General features: G+C 43.5%; 2 protein-coding genes across 5 annotated transcripts in view; one reads left to right on the top strand and one right to left on the bottom strand.

Moving 5' to 3' along the window:
- Nucleotides 1-19,802, top strand: part of KCTD10 (potassium channel tetramerization domain containing 10) — a 78,890-nt gene that overhangs the window by 11,359 nt on the left and 47,729 nt on the right. For 2 of the 4 annotated variants that reach the window (XR_007769552.1, XR_007769551.1), the window contains exons 5-7: nt 803-855; nt 1,621-1,816; nt 11,660-11,753. Coding sequence is in view for 2 of the 4 variants with exons in the window: in XM_050924564.1 (XP_050780521.1) it covers nt 803-855; nt 1,621-1,816; nt 2,484-2,702 (468 nt within the window). In the remaining 2 variants the exon portion in view is untranslated. Of the gene's footprint in view, nt 1-802; nt 856-1,620; nt 1,817-2,483; nt 5,115-11,659; nt 11,754-19,802 lie in introns of those variants that run through there. The other 2 variants (XM_050924564.1, XM_050924563.1) reach the window with 1 other exon arrangement.
- Nucleotides 7,634-19,802, bottom strand: part of MYO1H (myosin IH) — a 58,985-nt gene continuing 46,816 nt past the window's right edge. Inside the window, exons 22-32 of the mRNA XM_050924566.1 lie at nt 18,528-18,596; nt 17,657-17,741; nt 16,776-16,935; nt 15,334-15,417; nt 14,683-14,776; nt 13,963-14,018; nt 12,938-13,073; nt 11,640-11,707; nt 11,201-11,298; nt 9,933-10,032; nt 7,634-8,874 (exon numbers count right to left, since the gene is read on the bottom strand). Of these exons, the coding sequence (XP_050780523.1) occupies nt 8,851-8,874; nt 9,933-10,032; nt 11,201-11,298; nt 11,640-11,707; nt 12,938-13,073; nt 13,963-14,018; nt 14,683-14,776; nt 15,334-15,417; nt 16,776-16,935; nt 17,657-17,741; nt 18,528-18,596 (974 nt within the window). The 3' untranslated portion in view covers nt 7,634-8,850. The remainder of the gene's footprint in view (nt 8,875-9,932; nt 10,033-11,200; nt 11,299-11,639; nt 11,708-12,937; nt 13,074-13,962; nt 14,019-14,682; nt 14,777-15,333; nt 15,418-16,775; nt 16,936-17,656; nt 17,742-18,527; nt 18,597-19,802) is intronic.

Genomic DNA, 19,802 nt, shown 5'->3' with positions numbered 1-19,802 from the left:
GGCCACTGTCAGTAGACAGGATACTGGGCTGGATGGAACTTTGTTGTGACCCAGTGTGGCAGTTCTTATGTCAGCTGACTCTTTGAAATGTGACCCACTAGTTTGCAGAATTGTGCATGCTTAGGAACCTATCTGTTAACTTGTGAGTCTGAAAACTGGTACTTGGTCTCTGCAGCCTCGTTATTCCATCTGAATTAGAAGTTAAACAGCTTTTCAGCTAGGTCTTTAAAGGGGTCTATATTTAAAAAAAATGCATCTTACAGTGTGGGCCTTCCCTGCCTTATGTATTCAGATAAAGTTGGTAGGGAGGACAGGTTGACTTAGGGCATCAGTAGTGGGCTACAGAGCCTTTAACCTGTCTTACCAGCCCGGTAGTCACTGATATTTGCCTGCCATGAAATGTTAGTGGCTCCTGTTCCCATTAGACACGTATGCACTCTCCTTCCTGCTATTCCTCACCACCTCCCCTCACCCCCTCCCAAAAAAAAAACCCCCACCACAGCAGGCATTAATTGGGGGTCTCAGCAGAGGCATAAAGGACTGATCTGGTCACCGCAGCCCAGGGACATTGGGGTTAAGGCACGCTGTGGGGGAAGCTTGTGCTGTACCTGTCCGAGGGACACAGGACTGCCACGCTAGCACCAGGCAGCAGCCTCAGCGGCACTTGCACAAATGGTGGGTGTACGCACAGTACTATCACTTTATATGACCCCTTCTCTGCTACCAGGGCGTGCCTGGAACTAAGGTTGCAGCTGTACTACAGCCAGTAAATTGTGCTTCCTGTATGTTTGTTTTCTTCCAGCCAGCAGTAAAGTTGCTGTATAACAGAAGTAATAACAAATATTCCTACACCAGGTAAAACAACTTTCATTATCAGTTATTAAATGTACCGTTTCAACTGGAAATTAAGTCTGAAACCAGATTCCAGGAGAACAGGCTTTTCCCTTTACTGAGTGTTTTGTTGACATATGCAGTAAGCACTTTTCCTGCAGTTTGTGGAGTCCCTGCTAACAGAGGTTAGCTTTCCACGGGAGAAGTTTCCATTTCTAAGTGCACACTTGCAGCAATAAAGAGCTTTCTGTTTAATACCTGGCTGTGACCTGCAGGGGTTCCATGGCAAAATGATGCCCTGTCTTCTGCATGGCCTGCAGCGGTCTTACCTACAGCGTTGGCAGTTGGCCAGGAGACAGAGGGCTGTGCCTATGTGGCTCTCAGTTGGGCAGGCGTGGTGGCGGGGCTCTCATCCTCATATGTGATGGTATCTAACTCATCACAACACTGGCCCAATCCAGCTAATGCTAAAGTTTAGTAGATGGACTAGGTTGGTTGAGGGATGGATCCTGAAGCGGTTACTCCCACCACTGACGCTGTATTACACTCTGCACCTTCTTCACGGAAGGCCAGTCACCCTTCAGCTGCAGGCTCTCTCCCCTAATGTGGTGAGTGATTCTAAGTGAGATGAAGCAGCCCCAGAGCTCAAGTCTAAACACAACCTTGATGGTTGGTACAGTAAATAAAGGGAGGCAGGACATCTAGACCTCCAGCTGCCTGAATCTCCTTAGTTGTTGTTTCCTCTGCATGGCATTAACTCTGTTTGACTGATGCCCTGTTCTCTTGCAGTAATTCTGATGACAACATGCTGAAGAACATCGAGCTGTTTGATAAGCTGTCACTGCGGTTTAATGGGAGAGTCCTCTTTATTAAGGATGTGATAGGAGATGAGATTTGCTGCTGGTCTTTCTATGGACAGGGGCGTAAGATTGCTGAGGTCTGCTGCACCTCCATTGTCTATGCTACTGAGAAGAAACAGACAAAGGTAGGGATAAAACTCATTCATGCAACCTAGTAGCTGCTGTAAGAGTAATGTCCTGACTTCTGTTTTGAAGCCTCCCTTTAATAGCTCTCCCCTCCCTAGAGCATCCACTATACCTTCTAAAGAGGAGAGGGCAGAGAACAAATCAAACTAATAAATTCTGTGGGACAGGGATAATCTTGTGCTTGTGCATAGCACAATAGGGTACTAACTTCCAGATGCTATCACAATACAAATAAATACAAGCTCTGATCTTTAAACCTACTCATGCACTCACCCAGCTTCACTTATTTAACATATAAAGATACTTCATGAAAACCAGTAGTATTCTTTCACATACAATCTTACCTTGTGCAGAAAAATCTGCCTTTGCATCTGCCTTTTTGTGGTAATGCTCATGTCTGAGAACACTGGATGTTGGACATCTGAGGCGGAAAGCCAGTAGGTGGAGCACAGAAACATAGATCATAAAGAGATCCTCTTAATAACTTGTAACTTTTTTGCAAGATTTCACACTTCCTGCAGAGTACCACCATCCAAGAATAATGGAGAGGATTTCTTAACTACCAAAGGGTACATAAAAACTGGAGGGCTAGGCTGACATTTAAGCCAGCCTGGAATGAGTAAGATTGATTTTGCTTCTCCTAAACTAGCTGTTTTGGGCACTCAGGTGGAGTTCCCAGAAGCCCGAATTTATGAAGAGACACTGAACATTTTGCTTTACGAGGCTCAGGATGGACGAGGACCTGACAACGCACTTCTGGAGGCTACAGGAGGGGCAGCGGGCCGCTCTCATCACCTGGATGAGGATGAGGAGCGGGAGCGCATTGAACGTGTGCGAAGGATTCATATTAAGCGTCCAGATGACAGGGCACATCTTCATCAGTGAGGAGTGACAGCTGCAGACTGCACAGCCCTCTTGGGAAAGCTGTGGCCTGGCCTGCTCCATTATTTACAGTTGATGAGCAGTCAACTTATTTATGTTCAGTGAAGTCTATAAAATTACATTTTATACCAGACTAGATTTGGGGTATTTAACGTGAAGTAGAGCTACTGGAGGAATAAAGAAGGTATCAAGGGTCAGATCAGTGCATTTGGTGTAATGTCTCTGAATTTTCAGCACTCCTTTTGCTGCTGTTTTGTGGTTAGAGAGGAGGAGTGTTCTCTTCCTTCTGCCTTTTAGTATTTATTCTGCACTTTCTCTAGGATTTTCAAAGAGCTGTCCACCTTCCCTACAGACCCACGTTTACTCCATCCCATCTGAACCTCCTGTACATGAGAAATGCTATTCTGTGCCACAGTGACGCTACAGAAACTAACCCCATCTGCTTCAGCACTTTCTCCACTCTCCTCCCCACTGGACCTTTAAGGGGGAAGGCACCTTAGATAGAAGTGCTTTAGCCTTGCTTTCAGAAGATAAGGTTCTGTGGACGCTGGCTTCCCTCCAGAATAGAGTTGCTTTGCGTGGTTTGAAATAGCAGTGATACTGTTTCAGAACCAGACCTGCTCTGGGGCTAGGTCTTGCTGGTTGGCAGAGACTGTTTTTTGTTGTTGAGTCTGAGTAGCTGCCAGCACTAAATTTCAAAATGCAGGCAGTATGTTAAAGTGAGCTGGTTATGGTATCCCCTGCTTCAGCATTGTGGTAATGGTTCAATGAAAGTGGTATGCTAGGGCCTAGTGGAGAACCCTCAGCCTTTTTATGGTGGAGTTCAAGGGTGGGAGATATTTATGCTTTATGTAAATGGCGGGATAGGAATCAGACTTGCATAACACTTTACCTAAGGTATCCAGGATTTCTACTGTAGTCAGTCACCATTTAACATTTACTCTTAAACGCAAAATGTAACTTGAAGGTCATGCTAGATGACTTTTTCCACTTTCTCCTGAATCAATAGGGATGTTTTTCTTTACAGCTGCCCTAGATAACTCCCTCATGGGCTACTACTAAACACCATGTAATCCTAGTCTAAATATGGAGCTAATTACACATTTGCTCATAGCTGGAGTTCCATAAGGGATATCAAGAGCTTTACCTCTAGTGCTGTTATACTGGTGCCTACTGGGGAGAAATGGGTGGCCATCCTTTCAAGTGTTAATATCTCCAGCTATTCTTCACTGTCTCTATCACAGCATATTCTAGGCCATCTGGAAGAAAATGGCCACAATAATCTCTAGAATACTATATAGACCTTTACATTTTCTAAGATTGCTCTTCTGCTGCAAATGTGTTTTATCTACCTCCTAGTCTCTTGTTGCATAGTAGAGGGTCAAGTAGAAGTGATGGTGGAAGTTCATATATTATTCAGAGGGAGTGGATGTTGTTAAAAATAATAGCCAGAGTCAGTTCGTTCTAAGTTTTGGAAGGAATATAAAGCCTCATGCTTCAGGGATTTTGAATGAGACCTTCACACAGGGCAGATTGTCCCTCATCTTCTGTTGTTGTTTCTTGCAGCTTCTGCTGATGCAGAATGGTATTGGCCTCTCTTGGAGTTTGGATGATGGACTAGCTGGACCACCTGTCTTGTGTACCATCCTGTTTTCCAGTAATGTGGCTAGCGGGAAGTCTGACAAAAGTAATGATTATACTGTAAAATTAATATAGATCTATCATCACTTAGCATTTGTCAGAGGAATATTAGTTTTAAAGGCATTACTATCTTGGTTAGTGTCACTAGCTGTTGCTCCTCTAAAGTAATGGTTGGTAGGAATGGTATAAAGCCATACATACACCTGCTTGTAGGGATTACTGGACAATCAATATTTTGACTTGTTTATTCAAGGGTACATCATGCCTAGGAAAGTGAGTGTGGAGACTGCTTTTCAGAGGCAACTGTCTATCAGCCAAAGATGACTTTCATGGTACAGCTCTGTTTCTAGTGCCTGTCTTCTAGACCCTCAAACATTAACTTTCTAGTAGTAAAGTTATGTAAAGAGGTCACTGTGGTAAAGCTAGTTTCAAACCAAACAGTCAGTGTAGCATCTTGAACTGTGTGTAACTGACGGATGTGGGCTTAAAGTGCAATCATATCAGTGTTTTGTATGTAGATACTGTAATACCCACCCCCACGTGTCTAAGATTAGAGAAGCCCTGCTAGGGTCCAGTGTTTAAGCTCGGCTATTCATTTTAATCTCAAGTCTGTACTGACAAAGGAAATGGTTTGTCTGCCACAGCTACATGTTCTTTGATTTCTAAAACTCTTGTCACACTGAAGGAAGCTGTTTTGTCCCTCCCCTCCCCTGTCATTGTTCAGTTGGGGGGATTGTTATCTACAAGCAGAGCTGGGGGCTGTAGGTGGTGGTGGTGAAGGAAAAAGCCTCTGCTCTAGTGAACTGCACACTTCTGTATTTCCAATACTCTGTACTTTGAGATTTTACATGTTTAAGAATTTAGCTCTTGTTTACTAAAGCACAACCCACCACTGTTACAGGGCTGACTGGTCAGTTGTGTAGACAAGTGACATGAAATCTACATTTTCTGTCAGAGGTCCAATCTCTCCTGCTGTCTTTGCTAGTGCTGATGTACCAAGCCAGCTGTGTTTGCAGCGTACAGATAGCCCTATACATTCCTGAATGAGAAGGAAGCTAACAGCATTTCTGTTTCTACTGTGATGAGCCTCGAGAAGAAGGAAAATATACAAGACAGTCTGTTACATTTTGAGCTTAGTATAAATACAGTGGCTTAGATTTCTACCCCTGGGTGGTACAATTTAACAAACAAAGCTTTCTAAAAACACCACCTTTCCCCAGCCCTTTTTAATCAGACTAAAAGGTGGCATTTTCCCCTCCTAAATAGCTTTAAGTTATATTAATACAGCTCAAGCAAAGGAGAAGGGTTTTTTAAAAGCCATGTTAGTCAGAAGCAAGGATTGAGTTACGTTGACAGCAGTTCAGTACATTCTTGGTTTAGCTCACTAATTGCCTTAGTTATGCAATACAAGTGTACTATTGTCTTTTCTGTTAGAAAATAATGTGCAGTGTGTGATCTGATCTGACTGTAGTTGTGGATGGGACCACAACCCTCTGAGGCTATGACCTCAGAGGGCCTCCCTCATGCTGCAGCATGGAACAAAGCATCCTCTATAGCACAAAGCTTATTAAATAGAGTAGAAGTTTCAACAAAGCCTTAATTATGCTGCAGAATATTAAAACCACCAGCCAGGGCCTGAAGACCAGCAGAAAGGTGGCCTTTAGATTGTATTGGAAGACTTGAATACAACCCCTTAGTTGTTAGCACATAGCTTTCATCTTCTGCATACTTTACAGACACTGACAAGTCAATCTTAGTGCAAGCCTCACTGTGCTTTAAAATAGATCTCCTGACAACACAGCTGGCTTGGGATAGTTTCACTAACTTACAGGCTTTCAATACCATCTTAAGAGTACACTTTTCAAGAGTGAGCTGTTCTTTGAGCAGCCTCATTAAGGCCAAGGGATCATATAGAAAGCCTTTGCCTCTACAGCTTTCCTGAGATGAAAAGAGAGGCAGTTTTTATGTAACTAAGGTCACCCCCAGTTGGTAACAAGCAGTATCTCAACCAGCAGCTGCAAGAGAGCAAGGCAAAGTGCATAACTGTTTCAGGCTCATGCTCATGCCAGGGTTTCCAGCATGTAATACTGGCAATACAGAGTGCAGCTGAACCAGTTAGACATGGAAATGGCTTGTCCTTTAAGGTAAAACAGCAAAGCTCAAAGCTGCACCTTGTTTTTAATCTTAAGGCTGGTTCACTGAGTGTTGTCCGTGGCCTGGGTTACGCTGAACATAGGGCACTAGTAAGCTCGTCTGCTTTGTACAATCACCAACTTTGTATAGCTATGCACAAAAAGCTTAAGATGGATTCCTGTGTATGGTTGTGTATGCAGTATGTACTAGAGTTTGGTTTGATTATATGCAAAATAAATTAGAAATGTTTCATATTTACATCCCTATTGATTGTTGTTTCTCTTTAAAACTGTCCCTCGTCTTATCTGGCTGGCTCCCATGGCAAGTGCTTGTTTTAGGGGAAGCTAAATCATGTTATAGTCTCCCCCTAGATTGATTGTTTTACCTTCCAATACTGATTGTAGTTGAATAGCTGGTTAATCCAGACTCTTCCCCCTTCATCAGTACAGCAGCAGGATTTAGAGGCAGCAAGTCAAGGATATGCAGTCTGTGGCTTCAGCCCATCCCAAGCAGATCTTGGTATTCTCTGCTTTGATGGAGCAAGAGGAGGAGTACTTGCCTCATACTTCTCGGCATAGAGAGCACTGAGCTAGCAAGAACCATCTTTAATACATCTGGGGAAGAGGGAAAGGAGAAATACCCACTGACCCCCCCATAGCTGCTGCCACCACCACACCTCTGAGCTAGAAGAGTGGCCAATCAGGAGCTGCATTCATTCCCTATAGAACAGTGTTCAACTTGTTTTCATTTGTGGACCCCTAAATTTTTTTCAAATTGAGGCATAGACCCCTTTGGAAATCGTAGTCTGCTGTGTCCCTTGCCTCCCACCCCCCCAGGAGTCTGCAGATGATCAGCTGAAAACCACTGCTCTACCAGATTCACTTTCCAAGCAGCTAGAGAAAGTAGTTTTGTCTCAGTGAGAGGAGACAGTTGAAGACTCCGCAAGTCAAGGGATTGTGCTTTGTTCAGAAACAGATTAGAATTAGAAAAGGTTCAGAAAAGGGCAACAAAATTGATTAGGGGCATGGAACAGCTTCTGTATGAGGAGAGAATAAGAAGACTGGGACTTTTCAGCTTAGAAAAGAGATGACTAAAGGGGGGGATCTGATAGAGGTCTATAAAATCACCACTGGTGTGGAGAAAGTAAACCAAGTGTTATTTACTCTCTCATAACAAGAGCTACGGCTCACAAAATAAAATTAAGAGGCAGCAGGTTTAACACAAACAAAAAGGAAGTATTTTCCACACACCACAGTCAACCTGTGGAATTCCTTGCCAGAGGAGGTTGTGAAGACCAAGACTATAACAGCGTTAACCAAAAGAACTAGATAAGTTCATGGAGGATAGATCCATCAATGGCTATTAGCCAGGATGGGCAGGGATGGTGTCCCTAGCCTCTGTTTGCCAGAAGTTGAGAATGGGCAACAGGATGGATCACTGATTCCCTGTTCTGTTCATTCCCTCTGGAGCACCTGGCATTGGCCACTGTTGGAAGACAGGACACTGGGCTAGATGGACCTTTGGCCATTCTTACATTCTGTTGTTTCAACTCAATTAAATTTAAAGTCAAAGAATGTTGTTCGCCCCCATCTTTTATTTTCATTTCATTCCTATTCAGGGCCTTGTACTCATACAGTGCACTGTGTATAGCCATTAATATACCAGACATGAAGAATGACTCGAATTCTGTCTACTATAGACACTAACTGGCCAGAAAGAAAGCTGGGTGAATGTGCTTTCCAGCTAAGCAACCTCATCTAGTACTATGTTGAGTCAAGTAAAGAGAATGTGTTGCCAGCCTTATTCTTGCTGTGTTCAGAGCACACACTCGCTCTGTCCACTTAGTCTCTGGTGCATCAGGGTGAAGTCAAACTGCTGCCCCATGAGGGCAGAGCTGGTTCCAGACCATACTGCCACTTTTGTCAGTCTGCAGTTTGTGCATTACTGCTGGTTAGTGCCATGAATTGCTCATTGATCCCTACTCAACCGCTTTTCTTTTTCCTCAAAGTCTTTCCTGGATGGTTAAGATCTTAACTTGACTTACCTAGTAAATTAAGACAAAGCTATTTTGCATGTTAGAGAATTTCATCGTTTGGGTTAACCAGACTTATGACATTTAGTATTAGTAATTAGAATCTACATCAATTGAAATGTTACAGCAACATAATGGAATCTAGAGTTAGCTACAGTTGAATATTAAACTTTAGTTTAAAAAAACCCCGAAGTGCTGAAATGATGCAGGTGAACTCAAATCACAATAGTCTTATGGCAGCAGAAAGCTTTCAGCTGGAAGATGTCAGTGCTGATCTCATCCAGTGGGTTCCTTCCTGGTATGAGCAAAGATAGCGATAAGCAAAGCAGGAATTCCTGTTCACCATTAGGACTTTGTTCTAGTTGACACCTGTGATAAAAGGAAGGCGTTATTAGCTCTTTTATTCCAGTGCAGACATTCCAGCCTTGGTGAGAATGGTGTGGAAGAACTCCTCCAGTGCAGCCACTTCAGACTATCAGAAGTGATGTGGCACTTCAGTGCCACGAAGCACATTATGCTGCATGCACCTCTGGGGATCAGCAAGGCAAGCAAAGTGATGCACCCAGGTGCTTGAGTTATGGCTGAAAACCCACTGGCACCCAGATACAGTTACTTCTCATGAAGAAAAGACAGACATACCTACTGCCATCTTTCAGCTTTAAATTAAGTTGAAGTGTTGCTTAACATGCTGGCATCATTGCCTGTGAAACAGCGTCTAAGAGAGACTCCTACCTTTCCCTCTCTAGGGTTAATTTGCTACCTGGTGCCCATGAGACATTTGGGCTGGTGGAGGAAAAGTTCCCTTCACTCTGGCTTGTCAGTCAGTCTTCCTGCTCTTCTCTACCCAAATGCTAGCAAGAGGGTGGAAGAAACTCCCTAATGTGAGGCAGGATTTATCCACCAGTCTCTAGAGACTTGATAGTGCCTTAAAGACATGGTTATGCCAATGGAACCATGAGTTTCTTGCTTTCTCAGGGAAAGTTTGCTTATTTCTTCCTAACCAAAGTCACAAACTCTGCCCGGGACCTGAAAGTCCAGCTGTGTTTGTAGGCTCACACATTGCCACCATAGAGGAAGATTCTGCAGTCGAGTCTGATGAACAATTCTGTTGCTGCAGAAGCCAGAAGAAAATCTAGCTCTCCCTCCATTGCCAGGCTGGCTCTGCAGGGCTAACAGGAGGAAGCAAGAGTAAGAATGTGTAACTAAGGTGAATAGGCAGGGCTCAGAATACACAGAGTGGAGATCTATTGAGTAAGACAAAGCATAGTCATTTATCTGACCCCAACACTAATGCACAGACAACAAGAGGAAGCGATCGGTCCCGTTTTCCAAATGAACAGAGCCGTCTCTGCTCACTTACATCACCCATGTGAAAAGCATTAGTGTCAGATGTAACTTAGAATTCTAGTTCTTAAATCAGGTCTTACCACTGTTAGGTGTCCATTTTTGGCTTTATAGATCTGAGGCGCCTGCCCAGTTGTGAAAGCTATCATCCCTGCTTTCCCAGAACTGATGTGAAACTGGAGGCTGCAAGTACACAAATGTATATTACTTGTTACGTGCTTTCCTTACAACAGCTTTACTCTAAGATCCTTTTTGGTTCTGTTCCCCAGGCAGATCTCATTAAGTTAAAGTTTAAAACCCCTCAGACAGATAAATTCTCTGAACAATTGCACATGTGCAACCAAGCCAGACAGCAGTTTGATTACTAGAACACCCTAACTAATGAAAGACAAAAAAATAAGCATGCTAAATTAGGGAGCCTGGCTGGACTGAACAAACGTAAATGCTGTATTACAGTAACCGAATCAGAAGGCAGATAAAGAGCAGGAAAATGTATCTTTTGCAGTCCATTGGTTTCAGTCTAGGATCGATACACATCACCTCCCTGTCTCGTGAGAGCCCACAAGGCCTAAATACATACTGAGCTGGTAGCATTAGTCAGATGTTATCTGGAAGAAACTGCCTCTGCTCAGTGTTTAGCGTCTCCAGAACCTGCTCCTGTCTAGTTGAGAGCAGCATTTTTCTGGAGTGATCTGGCTGGCATACTGTCTAGCCATTGGATCAGCACAGCTCAGTTTAAAGAAAACCCAACCATTAAGCTGCTGGCAGTTTAAGGCTCCTCCATGATCTTGTCTTTGCAGTATGTCTGATCAAAATGAACAGGGTATCACCCAGATGACTACACAACAGTCAAACAACTCAAACTTGTTCCGATGGCAGGAAGCAGTTTGAAAAATATTGCATTTTAAAACTTATGAAATTAAAAAACTCTTCTATAAGTAAAACTGACACAGCTGATTATCCAGCTACACAAACATGCTGGAACCCATATTTACTATGGAGACATCTCATTCACACTAGCACTAATACACTATAGTCCACTTGTAAATAGTGCTGCATCTCTTCAACCTGCTTCACCTACATTAACTAAACCTGCAAAGTCGTCACTACCACAGCTACTGCTGGGGAAATGTTCTGTGAAACAAATTACCTGAAAACTAGCTCCAAGCTCCAGATTACTCTCCTAATGAGCTTAAGGGCCAAATCCTGCCCTTTGACAATGTAAGCACATTGCATTGTCAGGTAGGTGTGGACTGCTAGGTCAAAAGATTTTTGGCTGACCAAATGGGAGAGCTCAGTGCCACATAATCCCTTCATAAGATGTAGCATGAATGGCAGCATAGGTGCTTACCTTCCCTGGACAACTTGGACAGCGTTCTGCTTATTGGCCAGCATGCAGAGCTTTGTGACGGTCTCAAAGATGTGCTCACACTGAAGGATCACGTCTCCCTGAAAGCCGAAATGGGGACAAAATAATTCAATACTCTTAGGCAGAAGGGCAAAGAGCTTTTCATCTCAGACCAGCAGTGAAGCTAGACAACATTTTGTAAACGTAGGGAAATACTTTCACAATGGCCTTGCAGTGGCATCAGAGAAATGTCTGACACTTTCTAACGATAGGTAAATTAACAGTTTATGGTATTCCCCCCCCCCCCCCAAACCAGTGATCCTGTATAAGGAGGTTTGTGAAATGCTGCCCCTAGTGCATTTGGTATTTATAGCAAGTTGGTTGTTTCATGTGAAGATGTTCCACATTTGCCTGGCTCACTAGGAGCTTTCTGATAATTTACCTTCTGTTTGTTGCCCTCAGGAACATGGATGACCAAGAACCCATCATTCAGATTGCTGGTAGAAACACCTTAAAAAAGAACCCAAGAAAAACACAATCCTCATCCTGGGTGAAGGTTGGTAGTTTTGTTTACAATATCAGGGCCCCAAGCTGTGGCTTGTGTGTAGAAAAGGATAGTACACTGAATTTGTACCTTTTCAAGTATGAGGAAAACCTTCTCTCCCACTTACCAGATCCCAGAAACCTTTGCTCCAACAGCAGCTGAGAAATAAGCATCAATGCCAATTCCTGGACATTATTCTTAACATTGCTTCCTATTTGTTTTTCCTATTTTAATTCCTAACATCCTGAAACAGCTAATTTTGAAAATATTCTGTATTATCTAGCCATAATCAAGGATTTTTTGTGTAACCCCATCCCCTCCAACAAATTCCACGATCTTGCCAGAATGGGGTATTAAAAAAAGCACACACTTTGAATGTGCAGCCATGCCTTTCCAAATTATGCCAGTTTCATGGACATGTGCATAAGCTGCACTTTAGTGATATCTGGAAACTTATTTCCTCTGAAGACTCTAGTACGCTAATCCCTTTTGCCTCATGTACTGTTTGCTTTAATTAACAGATATAGTTCCCTAACCTCGAATAAAAGTTTGCATGCAGCACATATACGGATACAGACTGCTACTCTACTACAGAGATCAGTGGTTTTATAAATAGAAAGGATTTGTGCAATTAGTGGAGCGACCTGACATTTGTTCCTCAGATGAGGTCCAGTTTTGAGGTCATTTAATAAGATTCTTCTCCGAGAGATGCTTGTTAGTTACAGTAATGGAGAATCAAAGGTGTTCTCTCAAACAAGAGTACAGATATATAGTTACTACCCCCACAAGTAATTCAGCCCAGAACTGAATGAACCCTTTAGACAATAGTAAGACTTAAAGGAAAAATCCCTGTAGAGTATGGTTGTTTAGAAAAGTGTCTAGTTTCTGATACTCAGGCACATGGTCACAGGAGGTCACGCTGCATTAGCTGATGAATTGTCGTCATCCTTCAGCAAGTCAGCAGGAAACAAGTGAAGCAATAACCCTCTGTGCTTGAGAGCTTCTTTTTACAAACCACCAAGAAGTGTAAAGGATTTAAATCACTAAGTTAAATAGCAGGTGAGAGGGTTGGAAACCTAGAGGGGAGGAGGAATTAGCAAGGGCGTAAGACCTCTTTCTCTTCACATTCTGCCCCTTTGCCAAGACCTTGATGACCTCTGCAAGAGAAGAAGAACTAGCACTGACTTACATGTTACCTTTCAGAGTCGCGTAGTCTATTTTCTGTTTGATCTTGGCCATTTCCACCACATAAGCTGCTGACTGGGTCAGAACAAGTTGCCGTTCTCGTGCTTTAAACCCATTCCTGTTGTATTTTACAACTCGCGTCCCATACTGAAACGACATGTGAATGTTAGCAGCTCCCAGCGAGGTTAGCCTCCAATTGGAGACAACTCAGGAAGTAGGCAACATTAGCCTGAAATTCTGGGAATGATAGCATAAGACAAGATTTAGGGTGTTATTGCCTTCTCCTGCTTAGAATACTCTGGAAATAGATAGTACTGGTTTCATTAAGCTATGAAATTGGGGGTGGGAGGTTTTGCTGTGAGTGGGGGCAGATCATGAGATTTGGGAAACAGTTTATTCTGTACCTTTTGTATGGCCCTCCAGCTTTATGGGATAACATAATGGGCACTATATGCATCTGCAGTTTAACTGTCAGTTATGTGCTGGCAGAGGCATAACAATAATGGGGCATTAAGTTGTTGGGCTTCCATCATTCAGCCATCCTAGAAAAGGAAAGCAGCACTGAATTCCTTGTCAACCACTCCATCTACAGGATTCTCAAAACAGAATCAATTGAGCCTGAAGATGCTGTTAATGTGTTAGGTCAATAAGCCCCATAAGAACTCCCCACACACATGATCAGATCAAGAAACCATTCCCCCCCCCCATGAAGGCTTAAAAAGAACCTCTATACTATATATAATTTTGTGTTTCTTCAGCTTCCTAGGTACATACTTACTCAAAAGCAGCGCAAGGATGGTCTTTAAAGTTAAGCTCACATAACCCAGAGATGGGTCTGGCCAGTGTGAAAATATTTGGCTACACTGGTTATTTGATTGCATGTACCATCCTTTAGAATTGGCTGTGACACTGTTTTGAAGTCACAAGGTTAACGTTGGCACGTTTACAAGTCTTGGCAGTGACCTAGTTAAGAGAGAGTGGGACGACAGTGAGATGTTGCTGATAAGATGTTCAATCACAGATGTCTCCTCCTTACCTTGACCTTCTCACCACGAATTAGTTGCAGTACTTTGGGGTTTACGTCTTTCTCACCTAAGAAGCAAACCAGAAACACGTACCACACGGTATGTAAGTGTATGCAGTGCCACCATGTCCATCAGAATTGATCCAGCCTCTGCATTCGCTGTTTTAATCTCAGTAAGCTTCATCCACATTCTAACTCTGAACGTTCCATGATTTTATGGCCTCACTTAGAGGGACTCCTGAAACTGTTGCTGTGAAAATTTGTCCCAAAATGTTAAGATTCATTTACTGAGTAAGGACATTTTATACTGACCTGTCTCTTGCCCCATTGATCTCATAGGGGTACATCCTCAGCTTGGATAGGACTAGCTCCCATTGATACTTCTCCAGTCCAGCTCTCCTTTCTTTAGAGAGAGCTAGGTGAAACTCCTTCTCAGAAAGCATCCCATTAATAATCAAAACCTTCATCTCCCAACGCAACTGAAACACACTAAAATCTGTGTGTATTTGAAAGGTCTCCTCTAACAGATTGTCTTTAGGTGTCAGTTCATCATAAGCCACAGGGCACTGGAATCCAGAGCTCAGTCAGCAGAAAACACTTCCTACAGGACTTAACTGGATAGTCCTCACTCAGGCAAAGCTTCCACAGACCTCAGGATCTGTTCCCCAGTATATTAAATGGGACTACATTGAGTAAGGTGCACAGGAGTGAAGTTGTTTGTTGTATACTCACTTAGCCTGGTGTCTGCAAAGGGCTGGCTTATGCTCTGCGGGTAGCCATCCTTCTTCCCTCTGAAAATGGCACTCGCTACTACTTTTTGCTGCAACTATTAAAAAGAAAAAACAAACAATCTTTTTATATTCCCAGGAGAGTTTCCCCACTAGCCAGATTAGAGCCTGAGTGAAGGGTGTCACTCTTCGAGCAGGGTTCCTGCGATTTGTGCATTAGCTGTAAAGCTGCATTTCTCCCACCATGTTTAGTTTATTCCTGTGCTGCTACTGCAAGGATTTAGTAAACAACCAGCCTGACAGGTGTTTTTTTTTGTTTTGTTTTTATATATAAACACTGTTCATGTGAAAAGCGATGGGAAACAGTCCCATTCATATTACACAGGTCTCCGCTCAGGCAATGGGGAAGAATAGTACTGTGTATTTAAAATACTCCACAACAGAAGGTCAGGGCCATCACCCTCAAAGAAAAGCATGACTATTTGTTTTCCTATGGTAAAGGGGAGAAGGAATCATTGGTTGGGCTAGCATAAAATGTAAAGTTAATTACCTTTTATAGCTTTTGCTTTGTACCACTCACTAAAGAAAAGGACACTTATCTGATGGAATGTCTTACCACATCCCTTCATGGACACACACAGACTCCATATATTACCTGGGCCTTCTTCTCAGCTGTAATCCCTTGACAATATTGTCGCACTAGGTTCCTCATGCAGATTTTCTTCAGCATCTCAGAGGTCTGCAGAAAATAATAGAATGTATTTCCAATGTAAACATGCACCAGGTGTCCAGATGTAACTGGTGTGGAACTGAACTGGCAGCATGGACTGAATTTGTGAAATTTAGTCTCAGCTTGGACACTAATTCCATGTCTGACTTTGGTACAAGTCAACCTGTCCCTCGGGTTCCCTCCCTTTTCCCCGCTCAGTAAAATGGTTTACTCTAGGGAGAGAGGGTTCCTGTTTGTGCAGTGCTTTGAAAATGCTGTACATTAGGTGAATGCAGAGTAGTATTTCTGAAGCTGAAGTGATCCAAGATGTTTATCGAGGAAATGGGAGTTTCATATAAGAACAGATGCTGTTTCTATACAAATGACAGTTCAGAATCTCAGACACGTGGTTCAAGAATCTGATGTGTTCTGACAACCCTGTACCAAGGATTAGAAGGCCAATAAAAATGTGAACTGTTTTAAATTTAGTGTTCTCTTGGGGATGATCTGAACTGTTCACCCAATTCTTACACCAAGCAAGGCCATACCTCTCATACTGCCAATCCCCAGCTGTGAGATATAATGTGTGACAGAGATCCAAGAGGACACACAAATTATTCATGCTCCAAGTTTAAAATGCTGTGGGGTTCGTTCTTCTACTGCAACATGGGGTTGCCAACAGCCCTTATTACAAGGGGGGACGTCCCTTATTTTTTCCCCCCTCTCTCTACAACAAGCAGGGGCGGCTCTAGCTTTTTTGCCACCCCACGCACAGCAGTCAGGCAGCCTTCGGCGGCTTGCCTATGGGAGGTCCGCCGGCCCTTCAGCTTCGGCGTACCCACCGCCGAATTGCCACCGAATCCACAGGACTGGGGACCTCCCGCAGGCAAACCGCTGAACGCAGCCTGACTGCCGCCCTCACAGGGATCGGCAGGGCACCCCCCGTGGCTTGGCACCCCAGGCACATGCTTGGAGCGCTGGTGCCTGGAGCCGCTGCTGACAACAAGATCAGAGTTGCTGAGTGCTGCAAAAAAGAAATACCCCTGGCAAATGTAGTGTGTAATGCTTAGTATTAATAATATCAGGAGGAGGCAGATGCAGGTCTTAAGAAGAGTCCCTTATTTTTGTAATACATCGTTGGCAACCCTAAGTAACTATCTTAGTGTAATGAGCGTGCATTTCTGATGTTAATTTTCAACAATAAAATTAGTGAGGACAGGGGCAACATTGGAAGCGAAGTGAGCAGCTTCTCTCGGGACACCTGAGTGCAGTTCGCTGCAGGCTGAGTGCGGAGCTGGAGGGAGTCACTTCACTGTGTGAGAAGGAAAGTTTATACAAACAAGCAGTGCCTTGAAACTGTATCACTATATCATAAACCCCGTCCTCACCTCTTCCAAGATAGCAGGAGGCTTGAGCCAGTTCTTGTCCAAGACATTACTGGGAACGTGGTCTCGGAGCTTCCTGAGATAGGTGTACTGCACAAAGTTTATAAACTCATTGTTTTCTGGACAAACAGGATTTTTTCGATTTATGAAGCCTTTTATAAACCTACAGGAAAGATCCTAATAAGAACTCTTGCTTACAAATGGAATTCAGAAAGTAGTGGGAGCGGAAGGCAAATAAGGTTAGAAAATTCATACCAACAACTGCTTAGTACAATTCAGAGAAAGCACTGCAACCAACCAATCTCCTTAACAGAGAACCTGAGATTTACAATATGCTAAACACTAAAAGACTAGTCCACTCAACACCCAAATTCCATTTTATGGAAGCCATTAATTTTTAATGCACCAATAAATTGTGCTTGCAAGTTTAAGAGAAGATCAGATCTATGACCTTCTGCTCTTAGATTCCAAAGCACTATTTTAAAAAGTCAGGCAAGAGAGTCAATTTTAAAAACATGGAGAGTGGGTAACTTCTAGAGATTTGGTTTGAGGATCACTCATGAAGTCTGGACACTCATTCAAAACACAAGAATCTACTTGGCCTTGGAAAGTGGACCACAAAGTTCATGAGAAGAGGCTTGAGATTTCTGGTCAAGCCAGAAATAACCATTTGAAGATGGTCGAGGTCAGAGCAACATTTGCAAAGGGATAACAAATGGCAGATGAAAAACAGGCATGAAGTAGGTATTTGCCATAGGCACCTACAGGCTGGACAAGGGTAGACTTATACTTGCTAGGTACCACTCTGGGATCACCCCACCTGTGCCCCAGTACCCATTCTCTCTCCCCACACACACCTTTCACCTTCCCACGGTGGAACCTACCTTCTGATGGTCTCAACAGCCCACATTCTTCTCTTGGCCTCTTTGCGTGCCAGCGCCCCTCTCCAGCAGGCCTCAAGCTTAATAGCTGCAAGAGTCAGCCACACTGATAGGTTACACTTAGAAATATTTATAGTCCCTTTGCTGTCAAATCTTGCTAATCCCCTGCTGATTGGGAAATCAGGAAGAGTTTCCTTAGTAAAGGGCATGAATGCTTCAGACCTCTTCATACATCTCCCTGGATCCAGCACTGTGTGTTACAGTGGCTCTGTTGATGGGAATGTGGGGATATTGGGGTCCTAAACTTTAGAGCAACACCAGGCCCAATGTCCTCAATGACAATAAGGCCAGCATGGTGTTTGATGTATGCAGTTAAACAAATGTTTAGACCTGCTCTTATTGTTAGTGTCTTTTGGAGAGTACAGCTGTCCTTGTAACACACTTGGATAGAAACAGGACAAGCCAGCGAGCTAGTTGGACAGAGCTGCTTGGTTTGACTAGCAAACCAAGCAAAAACTTCTCTCCTGGAGCATTCAGACATTCCCAGTGCTGTAGCATCCAGGTATGTTCCATACATAGAGCAGAGGGTACTATGCTTACGCAGCATTGATCCCCTCTAGGGTACTGGGATGGGACGCACACATGTGCAGTAGGAAACAGGGTCACACAAGCTAGTGGAGTAATGAAGAAACTGGCTGACTATCTTGAATGCTGCTGTCAGCCACGGTTATTTGGCAGCTAAAGACAAGTCACACATCCCTAGATAGGGTGAGTGTAGTGCAGCTGCAGCTTCTTGCAGGGAAGTGGTATCCTCAACCTCCAGACTTACAAACTCATGTTGGAAAACTCAGTACTAAGGAATGATCAAACTTACCTGCTTCCTTCTGTTTCTTGTATTCTCGCTTCCCTAAGCAGCCTTTGTATCTGGCCTGTATTCTCGTAACTGAAAATAAAACATATTTCTTGGTACTATGGAGTCGCAGCAGTTTGAGATGGCCTTCCAATTTCACAAGGAAAAGGCATCCAATTCAATCAGCCTTAAAATATCCTGTGATAGGGTCAGCTCTAAGAAGGAATGGGTGGGGAGTTTACGTGAGAACAATTAAAGCATGCAGGTTCTGCATGGGGCACAATGTCATTGGCAAAAAGAGAAACGCAAGAATAGGCATATCAGAAGAAGTGGGGTCCACCTACTCCATTAACCTATCTCCAACAGCAGCTAGTACCAGATGTCTCACAGGCAGGTGCAAGAAACCCTGTAACTGCCAATTAAGAGATTACCTACCTAGAAGGGAAGTTGTTTCTTGCCCTCAGGCAGATAGTGCTTGGCACAGAAGGATGTCTCCCCTAGCATCCCCATGGGGTGCAACTCCTCCAGGAGAGGGGGTGAAGCATCCACAGGTGCTCTGAGTGAATTCCACAGGGCTGATGTAATAGAACATGTGTAATGTAAATTTTGTTCTGACCCTGCAGTCTGCTTATTTCTATTCCTCTTCAGCAATCTCTTCAACCCCCACAGGGCCCTGCAGACTACGATTCTCACCTCACATCTTGGACTATAGCTTCAGGTAACAGATACACCAATAACTGGCTATTCCTAACTACGCAGGCTTGGTCTGCTCTTTGTTCGGTCCATCTCTGAATGGTTTGTTATATGGCACTGCATTTCTACGCCATTGCCGTGCATGGTAAGCTTCCTTTACATGACTGGTTGTTGTAGGTGTTAGTGTGTGCTCGCGACCAATTGCATTTCAGTGCCAGCAAAGCAATTCCCATTATGCATTTAAGATCTTTGTAGATGAAGATTCCATGTACAGGACATTAGACTGGGGTCTTTTTATATGCATATTAGAGCACTGCACTAATCATGACAAATCTTCATTTTGTGGCACTCTCCAGAAGCTGGAAGCAGTAAGCCATGTTTAAGCAGCAGAGGTTTCCCAGCACATGCATTTTAGCATCTACATTTACACAGCTAGTTAACGCAGCTGTTATTCTTAGCTGTGGAGCTGCATCCACAGAAGCTAAAGAGGTGCCCAAGTAGCTATTTGTGTGTGCAGACTCAGTATTGCATGTGCAATCATGGTACCTGCACACACAAATACCGAAGACCTCAAGCCTCCCTAGAATCAGTCAGACCTGAAATCCT

The sequence above is a fragment of the Gopherus flavomarginatus genome, chromosome 15 (assembly GCF_025201925.1).
Source record: "Gopherus flavomarginatus isolate rGopFla2 chromosome 15, rGopFla2.mat.asm, whole genome shotgun sequence".
Taxonomy (NCBI): Eukaryota; Metazoa; Chordata; order Testudines; family Testudinidae; genus Gopherus; species Gopherus flavomarginatus.
This window is presented reverse-complemented; position numbering and strand designations above follow the sequence as displayed.